This window comes from Procambarus clarkii, chromosome 45 (genome assembly GCF_040958095.1).
Source record: "Procambarus clarkii isolate CNS0578487 chromosome 45, FALCON_Pclarkii_2.0, whole genome shotgun sequence".
NCBI lineage: Eukaryota > Metazoa > Arthropoda > Malacostraca > Decapoda > Cambaridae > Procambarus > Procambarus clarkii.
In genome coordinates, this window is record NC_091194.1 from 5,983,603 (window position 1) to 5,996,643 (window position 13,041).

The 13,041-nt window shown below is 47.6% G+C and overlaps 1 protein-coding gene across 1 annotated transcript in view; it reads left to right on the forward strand.

Moving 5' to 3' along the window:
- Positions 1-13,041, forward strand: part of LOC138349661 (uncharacterized) — a 64,773-nt gene that overhangs the window by 15,154 nt on the left and 36,578 nt on the right. Inside the window, exon 2 of the mRNA XM_069301035.1 lies at positions 11,483-11,732. Within this exon, the coding sequence (XP_069157136.1) occupies positions 11,523-11,732 (210 nt within the window). The 5' untranslated portion in view covers positions 11,483-11,522. The remainder of the gene's footprint in view (positions 1-11,482; positions 11,733-13,041) is intronic.

Here is a 13,041-nt window from a genome sequence, read left to right on the forward strand (position 1 = left end):
ATGATAGAGTTACAAGATACGAGCTAGATGGTGTTGTGATTGCGAAGTCGGATTGCGAAAGGGATCTGGGAGTTATGATTAGTAAGAATTTAAAACAAAAGGATCAATGCATAAATGTTCGTAATAAGGCAAATCGGACACTTGGATTTATTAATCGCAGCGTTAGTAACAAGACACCTGGTGTGGTTCTCAAGCTATATCTTGCTCTAGTTAGGCCCCATTTAGATTATGCAGTTCAGTTTTGGTCGCCATATTATAGAATGGATATAAATTCACTTGAACGTGTCCAGCGTAGGATGACTAAGTTAATTCCCCAAATTAGAAATCTTTCATATGAAGAAAGATTAACAAAGCTTAAGTTGCATTCACTGGAAAGGCGAAGAGTTAGGGGTGACATGATAGAGGTTTACAAGTGGATGAATGGACATAACCGGGGGGATATTAATAGGGTATTAAAAGTATCAACACAGGACAGAACACGAAACAATGGATATAAATTGGATAAGTTTAGATTTAGGAAAGATTTGGGTAAATACTGGTTCAGTAACAGGGTTGTTGATTTGTGGAACCAATTGCCGCGTAACATTGTGGAGGTGGGGTCCCTCGATTGTTTCAAGCACGGGTTGGACAAGTATATGAGTGGGATTGGGTGGTTATAGAATAGGAGCTGCCTCGTATGGGCCAATAGGCCTTCTGCAGTTACCTTTGTTCTTATGTTCTTATGTTCTTATCTTCACGTGGCGTAGATTGCAGTAGCCATCTACACAGCCTTGCAGAGCAGCCGAGGGTGTAGAAAGAGGCAAATGGTTGGTAGTAAACCAGGAAAAGGATGTCGGTTAGTAGTACTTAAATAGCCTAGGGTAGAGGGGCACGATGAACGGATGTGGGGGAGGGGGGTGGGGTGTAGTACCCGCCGCCCCCCCCCCCATCATAGGGGAGGCAGGAAGTGTCACCACTTCTCCCCACCCTTAGCATTTAAACAGCCTCTTCCTAGGCCTATCCCACAACACTTCCGTTTGTCCCCTCCTCCCCCTTGGCCTTTTGCAACCAAAATGGTTGCAGTGACTAGTTTGATAATATTTTCCATCCCTTAGTTTGGTTCCTCTCTGCTCCTAGAACGGAGCAACAAAACAACTTGATTGTTTCCTCCAAGGAGTGCCGGACCAACCGGGCTGTGGTAGGTATGTGGGCCTGTGGCCCTCCAAGCAACAGCACCCAATCTCTCAAAAGTCAAGCCTGGCCTCGGGCCGGGCTTGGAAGTAGAACAACTCCCAGAACCCCATCAACCAGATATCAACCCGGTATCCTATTTTCCCCATTGAAACTATGTACAGTTCTTGCACACCCTCGTTAATATAATCACAAATGGGGCAGTAGGTAAAAGATGGTAAAACCTGCAGGCGGCTTGTTACAAGTTTCGTAATTGGACACACTAATGCTTAACGACTGGTGGCCCAGGCACTGGCAGGCTAGTATCACTCGTTCGCAAGCACAGGACCAGAAGCAGTTGTGCTGTAGTGAGTGTTGAAGTGCCGGATGGAGAGGATTCCCCACAGTTGCGTCAGTGGCCCTCCTCAGGCTGGTGAACATGAACCTGTGTGTGGGGCCGGGGGTAGGAAGGTGGAGGGGCGACTGGAAGATGGTTGCCTGGAGGATATAGATGTATGTCACTTGGCCATAAACTATTAACACAAGACAGAACACAAAACAATGGGTATAAATGGGATAAGTTTAGATTTAGGAAAGACTTGGGTAAATACTGGTTCAGTAACAGGGTTGTTGATTTGTGGAACCAATTGCCGCGTAACGTGGTGGTGGGGTCCCTCGATTGTTTCAAGCGCGGGTTGGACAAGTATATGAGTGGGATTGGGTGGTTATAGATAGGAGCTGCCTCGTATGGGCCAATAGGCCTTCTGCAGCTACCTTTGTTCGTTCTTATTTAAACTACTCAAGCACAGTGTTAAGACTGCACCAGCGCGGACTGATTGTCCTGACAATCATAGCAAAGGTTTCAGAGCGTCGAGCGCAGTCTCTTGCCGCTGGATCAATGTTCAAACTATTTATACATTCAGGGCAGGATAGAGGTGTTAGGATTAGTTTTCAATTGGTACAGCGACGGCCTCACTTTTTGCAGGTTGTTTTCGATCCCAGGTGGTCAAAGTGGTCGGGCTTCACTCTTTCAGTGCGTCCTATTCCAGCTCCGTGTTCAGCGGACGATCCCCTTGGCGTGGTTGGCGTCCTATAACCCGCTCTCACACAAGACAGCTCTTCTGTTTTATTAAACAATAGAGATTTTATACAAAATTTGACAATATCCTGAGTTACTTTACAATTTAAATATTTTAATTTTGTTTTATTTTATAAAACTAATATCAATATAGGTATAGGTTAAGTACTAATTGTAATAACATGCTAAGAAGGTTAGGTTAGGTCGTGGTTTTCTATTCAGCTTTTCAGGTAAACTCAAATGTTCACAATAAATTAGTATATCACATATGTACTAATTCATAGTCAAAATATTAACTATAAGCAAATGCGAGAACGGGTTGCGTGGTGAGGCTGCGCACGCACGCACGAAACTACACCCAGGGTGGGTTAGCCGGGTGGAATTCCGTCCCAAGAGCTCTTTACCTGGAGCCAGAGGGCGGGCGGTCTGGACGATGCTGCTGCCTCTCGCCTCACCCTCGCCAGCCTCTCCTCACCCTCGCCTCACCCTCGCCTCACCCTCGCCAGCCTCGCCTCACCCTCGCCTCACCCTCGCCTCACAACCACTACTGACAAGATGTGGTTGAATTGAAGCCATACATTGGTATGGAACTCGTGTCCCCGTGTTCATATTACTAGTATCGGCCAGATTTAATCTTGGCTAGTGCTAAGTGTTCTTATTGGTCCCGACTAGTTGAGCTGTGTAGATGTCCCCCCCCCCCTTCCCTCGCCCATCCCCTCCATTTTTTTGTTACCACTACCTAATCTTTACCCCCCATGGGCCTCCCTCTACCCTCTTCCTCTCGTATCCCCATGTTCCTTGCACCTCCCATACCTCTGTCAACCCTCCCCCCCTCCCCTCACCGTTTTTCCTTCCACCTGGTCTTCTGCCCTCATTTCCTCCCCCCTCTTCATCCCCTCACTTTCCCAGCAAATGAGTAATTACCATCCTGCAAACCCGTTTGAAAAACCGGTTGGTGCTATTGGTCTTATATCTGGTGCCGCCGATCAGAGGGTCAGGGTTCGCAGATGGTATCCGGCTTGAGAGCCGGATATTTAGCCTTCTAATTTTGTTCGTCTTTAGTTTGGAAACCATTGTCAAATTATGGATCAAGTTACAGGGAAACAAGACATGGGATCAGTATTGTTTCAAGCGTAGGTTAGACCAATGTGTGTGAGCAAATACGAGTGTTTGGGTGGATACAAATAGCTCTTCATTTATGGGACAAATTACATGGTAACAAGTGAGATCGCTGGGGGTGTTTCAAGCGTAGGTTAGACATGAATCCAAACTCGCTCATACGCACTTAACGTTGTTAATGGATTTGTTTAACAGCCTTCTTTGTAGGCTTGAGTGGTAGGTTTTTAGTGGCTGGTGTCGCCCTTAAAGTGGTACTTGAACCACTGTTGGCTCGAGTTCTCTCTAGAGGTGATACAAGGAGAAAGTGCTAAGCCAGTGTGACTTAGCACTTGAGGGGACGTGGGGAGCGAGCGGAGGAATGGTGCCCATCAACTTGAACCATCGGGGATCGAACTCCGACCCTGCAAGAAGCCAGGTTGTGAGGCTGCTTCAGTGAAGTGGTTGGTTTTCATCCAGGTCACAAGTTTGGCGCACACAAAAAGGAACAGTTTTACCTAACAAATGTGCGAACCCAAACAACCCGCCCAACCTAGTGTCAGAGACACAGCAAGCGTAGATATGTCGAGCCCCTTTCATAGTAGGTTACATTTGTAACGTTGGTTACCATAACGTGAAAAAACGACGTATTAATTGAAAGAGCAGCTTTAGTGTGGGGGGCGAGCCAGCCATGTGGTCTACTGGGTCGTATCCCTGTAAACAACAATAACAATCATTTACAAAACTTGCGAAACCTGTATATCTTTTCTCACTCATGGCGCCTTTGTTCGTGCATTATATATTTTAAGCACCGAAGCACTAAGAGGTTGTTTATAACATTAACAACATTGGGTTGTGATGCTCCGGAGCTGGTAAGGTGTTTAATTAAATGTAAACTGAGCCGCCATAAGGATATGGGAATTAACGAAACGACAGAAGGCCCATGCGAGGCGCCTCCTATTGGGCCATGCGAAGCTGTGATAAAAGGTGTACAGGTTTCGTAAGTACCTATAGTAATAAAGTAAATGGTTGATGAATCCGTGGTCAGTAACCATTGTGTGCAGGACGAGGAAGGGGAGTCACTTGTGGGTGTAGGGCTGTAGAGATACCAGGACCCCCTCTGGGGGCTCGAACCCCGTGTGGGCGTGGTTGTTGCTCTGGTACGCGGCATGCACGCGTGTCTTCAGGAGAACGGGTTGTGTAACACGCACGCACACCACCTATGTCCACGGGAGATATGGCGAAGCAACTTGAGACGTGCTGAGGAACTACTCTATTTAAGCATGAAGCTCCCTGGCCAGATTTAAGAATAAAATATCAAGTCTGAAATTCGAGGAACTGGAAATGGTTCGCGTGCTTGAGTTATTTAATTGAATGAATTGCAATTATTACACGCTTCCTGCGTCTGCTGGTTGGTTTTGCTGCTAAATGTTGCTTTTTAGACTGTCATAATTGTTGGAGTTTGTCGGTGGCACGCGCTGCCAGACCCGTACACCGTGCGTGTGGTACCTGGTTGATGGGGTTCTGGGAGTTCTTCTACTCCCCAAGTCCGGCCCGAGGCCAGGCTCGACTCGAGTCTCTGGTCCACCAGCCAGCGGCCCGGCTGATCCGGAAATTCTCTTAGAAAACCGTCCAGTTTTCTTGATGTCCACGGTTGTTCCGGCAATATTTCTTGTAGTCGCTGGGAGGACGTTACACTGGTGTACAGTGTTGAGCCGCAGCAACGTTTTAACTACAACACGTAACGGGAAAGATTGCCGGAACATGTGGGAGTGTTCAGGGGTAAGTTTCTGCAAGATGATCCGGGCGGTAGTGTGGGTGTCTGCGGGTAGTTTACACAGTTATCACCAGACGAGCCTGGTGCTTGGCGCGGGACTCTTCCAAGAACCCACTCCAGGTACAGGCTATACTGACCATAAGTGCTCACGTGCGCATGACTGGAAGGCTCGCGGTAATGTCTTGGTGTTGAATCAAAATCATTTGAAAGTCAAGCAAATTGGCTATTCAGGGTTGTCAATGATGGCGTCTTGGGGTCAATTTACCAACTCTAACTTGTAAATATAGAAAAGTTGTCAGCTGGCGCACACCTGTAGTGGAGTTGAGTCCCCCCCCCCCCTGCCCGCCGGGCAAGGCTCGTCTCGTGATAACTTGCAATGGTCAAGTACTGCATACATAATAGTCGTCATTGCCTTCCCCATGAGATACAGTAAATGGAAAACAATGGTTGTTCACTAGTGATTGTCATCTTCGGATACTTAAGGGTATCTTGCCTTCAGGAGAAGTAACAAGAGCTATGAACAACTATGAACGTAGGTTCGAATCCTCGTCACGGTCCATTTGATGCATCACGCTATTGTGATTTGTGTGTAGTGTAACAAAGCTACTATATCCTTATGGGATGTATTTTCTCAAACTTTGATTGAACCTTGATGTGGTGAACTAATGGCCCGGATATTACCAGGTCTCCTGGTTGGTGGTCTGGGCTGACGTGAATCACTGCAGTTGATGAGGTATACCTTGGAAGAATTCGTACCAGTGTAAAAGATTTTGTGAAGAATACTTGATCAAATAGGCTGTCACGTCAGACTGTGCAAGCAACCACGTCTAACAACCTTGTTGACCAGCCCACCGACCATGTTCGGTTGGAGACGGAGCCGCGAAGACATTGGTCCCCGGGACCTTCACTAGGTAGATACAAAAGTCGTAAAATTAGTGGATTTATAATAACGTTTCCCTTAATGAATGGTGATTCATTAATAAATTCATTAATAAATGGTGATGGGTGGTTGTTAAATGGTGGTGAGTGAACGAGAGGTTTATTCTGGATGAGTAATATCAGAGTATAATGAGATTACTGTCGGTGGCCGCTGCTGACTCAGGCTGTGAGGGGGGGGGGGCTGACTCATGCCTCCCACCACAGCCAGCTTACTCTACTGCGGTACTTATGTCGAGTCCAGGTTTGTTCAATGGTATATCCAGCCCCTTATCTTGTTTCGTCACTCTTTAAAAATGCAGCCGTTTTGCTTAACCAGAAAGGTACCAACCCAAGCAACCCGCCTAACCTATCGAGGTCGATGTATAGAAAACTTCAATATTACGGTGCTTTGCTACTCGCACACCACGTCTACAATGGACTGATTCCATAAAAATATGATGTACTCGGTAAAAGGTTTGACGAGAGAGGAGAGCATGAACATCAATAGGATTTTATAGTTTTGTCTGTTCAAACTCTCCTCCCCGCCCCCCTATCCCTTCCTCCCCCATCCCTTCCTCCCCCTTCCCTTCCACCCCCTTCCCTTCCACCCCCTTCCCTTCCACCCCCTTCCTTATTCATGAGAGGGTGGTTGTACTCCCAGCTGGCCACTCGACCCACCACCATATTTGGGAGGGAGGCCCACACAGCAGTTTCCCATCCTCTGGTCTGTCTCATAGTCGCCCTTCACGGCTCGTTCGAATCCCTTGCTCGTGTACTTTATGCAACTTGATTAATAAGTATGGGTATGATGAAGTAGTGTGTTTAAAGGAACCCATGGTGGCGTTGCGGGACAAGGGAGACATCTCCCGTCACGCAGGGTGTAGTCGCATCTCCACAGATCTCCAGTATCCTCTATCGATACTGGTAATGGCTCCAAAGGGCCACCACTTACGGGCTATTCATGCCCGTGCCACCTTTTGGGTGGCTTAATCTTCATCAATCAATCATGAATCGTTGCAGGGAAGGGGAGTCGGTCGGCCGAGCGGACAGCACACTGGTCTTGTGATCATGTGGTCCTGGGTTCAATCCCAGGCGCAGGCGAGAAACAATGGGCAGAGTTTCTTTCACCCTATGCCCCTGTTACCTAGCAGTAAAATAGGTACCTGGGTGTTAGTCAGCTGTCACGGGCTGCTTCCTGGGGGTCTTCCTGGGACCCGGTCCTCGACCAGGCTGCGGCCTGGTCGAGGACCGGGCCGCGGGGACACTAAAGCCTCGAAATCATCTCAAGATAACCTCAAGAAGGGTAGTCAGTCTGGGTCGCTTGTGTGGTCAAGTTTGGTGCGTCTGATCCTCCGCCACACCGCCAGCATCCACTCCATGGTATGGGTTTAGGACGATGGTCTAGTATTTGGGGCCAGAGTTCGAACCTTCGAATATCATTGTGAATTAATGTCCACAATCATGTAATAATTGGTGTTTGTTTGACGAATCCTGACCATTCTAAATTTCCCTCAGTATCTTGTATGCGTGATCATGTCTCCTCTGTAATCTAGGGGACTTTCACTTTCAATTAGAGCCTTGGCTCAGTTGAACCCCCCCCCCATCCTGAAACCCTCAACAGGTTATGCTCCAGGAATGCTCCTCCAGGGCTGAGATCTAATGGATACCTTACCTTGCGATGATTCCGGGGCTTAACATCCCCGCGGCCCGGTCCTCTACCAGGATTTGGGTGGGTAGTGTTTGACTCATTCAGCCACAAAGGACAGGTGGATAACTTTGAGGCTCAAGTAATCCACGTTCCCATCTCTGAGGCCTCCTGGTTGGTGGTCTGGCCAACCAGGCTGTTAGACGGAACTGCTCGCAGCCTTGACATTTTTTTTTTTTTTTTTTTTTTTTTTTTTTTTTTAATATATACAAGTGTTGTTACATTCTTGTACAGCCACTAGTACGCGTAGCGTTTCGGGCAGGTCCCTGGAATACGATCCCCTGCCGCGAAGAATCGTTTTTTCATCCAAGTACACATTTTACTGTTGCGTTAAACAGAGGCTACAGTTAAGGAATTGCGCCGAGTAAATCCTCCCCGGCCAGGATACGAACCCATGACATAGCGCTCGCGGAACGCCAGGCGAGTGTCTTACCACTACACCATTACCATTCCCCTAATATGAATTAGGGGAATGTCCAGGTCTCAATGTTGATCATAATACTTGAAGTAGGTGACCAGGCTTTGAGGGTAGACAACCCTCCTACAACCCCCTCCAGGTATAACTTGTTTCAAACGTGGGTTCTGTAGTTACCCTGGTCTAATGTTCTTATAATAACCAAAGCGTCGGACTGATCGGGTCCGACGCTAGTTGTGCTTGAGGGATGAACTGCCTCTTATGGGGGTCCCACCTCTCGATTCTTAATCGACTGGTGTGTATCGGTTAGTGATATCAGATGTAGGGAGATCTCGTATGGCTGGTCGTGGTAGGAATTTTGTATAAAAAACACATTAGGCCTATGGAGGTTGTAGGTCTTGAGGATCTATACATTCTTTCATCTCTCTCCCTCCCGTACTGGACGAGGCTAAACGATTTAATCTATTACAGCCAGAACGAGGTTATAGGATAGGATAGGCCTAAAATGGCTTAGGCTTGTCCCGAGGGCCTTGAGAGCCCTGGGGGAGGGAAAAGAACCCATGTTCATCTCTGCTAATTACAACTCAGGCCTCGCGGGGCATGTTGGGCAACCTTCAGCCGTGCTCATGATTCGTTACAAATGCAACAGTTTTGCCCAGAAACGTTAGGAGTAAAGCAACCTCGCTAGCTTAAGCCAAAATACATAAAACGTAAGTATTACGGTGCTTTCCTTGTTACTAATATGTCGCATTTTTTAAGGATTCGTTCCGTAAAAATGCAACCCATAAGAAGGGGACCTATTGGGTGAGACAGTAAATGTCACAGGTGAGGAATGATTTAGGGGGGGGGGGGAGAGGGGGGGAGTGCCTCGCAAGCACTTCGGTATGCAGTTTAACTTCCTTGGAGGACTGGACGGGTTGATTATCTATTATAAAGAGTTGGGGGAGGGGGGGGTCACTGGCTTGTGGTCGAGAGGGGAGGGGAGGCAAACTGTTGCTCCCACGGTGATAAGGGGGGGGAGCCGGAGCCCTCAACAGGTGCCCCCATCCCTGCTTGCTTGCCTGCCTGCCTCTGCCTGCTTGGCTCTGCCTGCCTGGCTCTGCCTGCCTGCCTTCAAGGACTGTACGCTTCCGCAGCGGTCGCGATGGCACCGGTATGTGAGGAGGAATTAACATTCCAGGTAGGCAGGGCGCTCCGCCCGGAGGGTGCACTTTACGCGCGGTAACTGCGCATGACGGACGTGGGAGAGGACTTTGTGATGGACTCACGGGGCGGCACTTGGTCTTACCCAACTTCTTAGAGTATAGCTTTGTTGTATACAAGACTTTTAATGTAGAATTAATCAGGTTAATTAATTAATCAGGGAGCCGGTCGGCCGAGCGGACAGCACACTGGACTTGTGATCCTGTGGTCCTGGGTTCGATCACAGGTGCCGGCGAGAAACAATGGGCAGAGTTTTTCACCCTATGTCCCTGTTACCTAGCAGTAAAATAGGTACCTGGGTGTTAGTCAGCTGTCACGGGCTGCTTCCTGGGGGTGGAGGCCTGGTCGAGGACCGGGCCGCGGGGACACTAAAGCCCCGAAATCATCTCAAGATAAGGTCACAAGACACCCCCCCCCCTACATGCAGACATTCTCCCCCCCCAACATCCGCTCGTCTAACAACTTGCTTGATCAGTCAACCATGAGGTGTGGTCAGAGACCGGGCCGCGGAAGGTGCTGATCCCCGAAATCATCTCAAAGTAGTTGTACCATGTTGGTAGACTAACCATGGTAGGTGGTAAACAGTTGTGTGGGGGGGGGGGTCACCTTGTGCCTCTCAGACGGTGACGAACATGTCAACCTTATAGAGGAGTTTCTCCACTGTGTGCAACTCTCAACAGTTGCCCAGGTACCTGTTTACGCCTAGGTGAACAGACACATTAGGTGAAAGAAACGTGCCTAACGTTCGAACCTGAAGCCAGGTTCGAACCTAGCTTCAGGTCGGGCCCGGGGAGTAGAACTAAGCTCGAAACCCTCTCCAGGTATGCTTCGGATAAGTGTCTATCCCGGGGATCAAATCCTTGGTTGTGGGTCGAGGACGCAGCCTACTGTGCTACAAGACACTTTAAATTCCCTTTCATAGGTTTATTATGGCCATATCCGAGCACTGGATCTGTGTATCTTATGTATTTACGTATGCGAGTTAGCTTAGCATTTTTAAAAGTACCGAATCACCTTCTGTGGTTGATTGTTCAATAAATCCCTCAACTATATGTTTAACTGATCTCTAACCCTGTCCATGGAGGACAGAAGAAAATGTATATATGCTGGTTAGCATTGTAAATGTGTGGCCACGTCTGTGGTAGAAAATAATAATAATAATAATAAAACCTTGATCCCTTCACATCCCCCTGGTAGACCTATGGTTGCTCTCTACGACTTTGCCCCCGTTGGATATAGGCCTATGCCCGTACCGAACCACTTGACCCCCTTCACATAACCCACTCGTTATGTCCTAGACTGTGACCTGTACTACTCCAGTAGGGGCGGCCCAGCGTGCCCGCCCTTACCCACTCACGGTACAACAAACTTTCACAACTCGGTGATCAGGGGGACAATGACAAGAATAATGGGAACTGCATATATCGGTTATTTATATCCCGCCAAACTCGCTCCTGTCTAACCTACACTAGAAACAACCCACCGGTCCCGCGTCTGTCATTACTCTACAGTCCTCCTTAAACGGCTAATTTGAAGTAAAAAAAAAAAAAGTCAACTTTTCGATGACTGTAACCATGTCCAATCAAAAGTGATTTGTATAAATCGCTGCTAAATACTTTCGAAATCTAGATTACACATTATTTTTTTTTAGTTATATAATTTAGTGTACTTTTGTTTAAACTTTTCATAACGTTTATAATTTAAAATAGTTTTGAATGGCTGTGTTTGTAACAAATGTGGTTGATTGTGGGAGTGTGGAGGCGGAGTGTTAGGGTGTTGCACCTTGAAGCTGAGGTGGTCTGATAAAGCCAACGACTCCATTATTCAAGGTGCTGCTCGACCACCCCCTCCCCGTCCCCCCTTTGCTTTTGTTGTCGGCCTCGTCGCTTCTGCCAGGTTCCTCGCCTCGATTTGTCGATATTTTTGTCCGGGGGGGGGGTAGGGGGTGAAGATGGAGGGGGTGGAGTTTAAGGACAAAGTTGAAGTGTCAAGTATTGAGTTATGATGGCGTGTGGGCTGTCCGTCTTGACGATATGTTGTGTGGGCTTTTTTTCCTTAATGTTTTCCTCGCCCCTTAATGTATTTCTCCCCCTTTAGCCATTTTTTTCTCCCCCTTAACAATGTTTTTCTCCCTCCCGTCAGTTGCACCAGAAGTCCACACCACCACCAACCACACACCACAATGGGGATCCGCCACTCTAAGAAGTCTCACGACATTCAGTCGAGCCCCAAGAAGAACGGTAATCCCGAGACTGAGGTCAAGATTAAGGAACTTACCGACGACGCCCCCGTCAGGCTGGAGGAGGCAAAGACGGTGGAGACCATAGAGGAGGTGGCAGAGAAAGCCACAGCTCCTAATGGTGATGCTACAGCAGACCAGACACAGATTGAGGTAAAGTGAGTTGCTTTGTTCCAGGGAGGGAGGGGTGGTGGCGGTAGTTTAGGAGACAGGAGGGTGGTTTTGTAGTTTAATTGCTAGTTTGGGTTAGATAGGCCTCTTAAGAACGAGGCCTTAGTCATAGTAGCATGTATAATCCCCCAATAGAAAAGCCCACTGGGAAGTTCATTGTATGAATGAACATACTAGGATAACAGCATGTGCAAAACCTTTAACACCTGGGGTAGGGGGGGTTAAATGGTTTACCCAACTCTTGATAGCACTAGAGGGTGCTGCTATCACCCAATTTTTGGCTAGGAAACCTTTCCAGGGTCTTAAATCCATGTTCTGGGATGCACTCGATCACATCACTTGGTACTGGGAGCCCTGGACTCAGAGAGGACTCCTCCTCGCATTTTTTTAAATAATTATAACTAAACGGCCCCCCTTCACTCTCAACATCTTACGGTCACTGGATCATCCTTACTCTACTCACAATGTACAACCTCAGTATTCACAGACTGAATTTCACTCTACACACTTCACATAACTCATAAAGGACAAGTGGATAACATGTGTAAATTCATTTATTTCCAGACTACAACATACACCACTTGAGTTTCTCGCTGAACTCCACTCCACAGTGACTAGCCCACTGATAAGCCCACTTCTGAAATCAGTCATTTAGAAGGCCTAGTCAGATATGAACTATACTCCACAACCCAGAACTTTGAAAAGTTCTCACATTACACGCCAAGCGCAGAACCTGGCTTGCATCTTGGCACACGATACACCAACACACTAATTATCCACTGGGGAGTATCTGGCCCATGCAAGAGTAGTACCAAACCTCTTGCACACTCCCAGATTGACACACCGATGACTGGCATCTGTCACCCACCAGGGTCTCTCATCTCTGACCACGAGCCTGGAGCCCAGGCTGTGTTGATGGGTGCTTGTCAAGGTTCTGGATCTTTGTATATATACACAGTATGTTTGAATTCCTAGACCTAGGCTCCCATCATCTCATTCGCTATGGTGTGGGAAATGAACAACATGGTCACCTGAGACCGAATTTTCACTTGTCACGTGGTTAGCGCGTTCTTTGAAGGTATCGCGCCATTTGACCCCATTGTGGATTAGCACTTAGAATGGTCCAAGTCTCTTAAGATCCATCTGGTCTTGCCAATTTAAGTACTGACTAAACACTTAAGCCTTTCCCCATGTTAACCTAACTGTCAGTCTTCCCACAAGATCAAATCTCTTTCTGTGTACATATATAAATATGAAATACATCACTTGTAGTCTAAGCTATATGTATCTA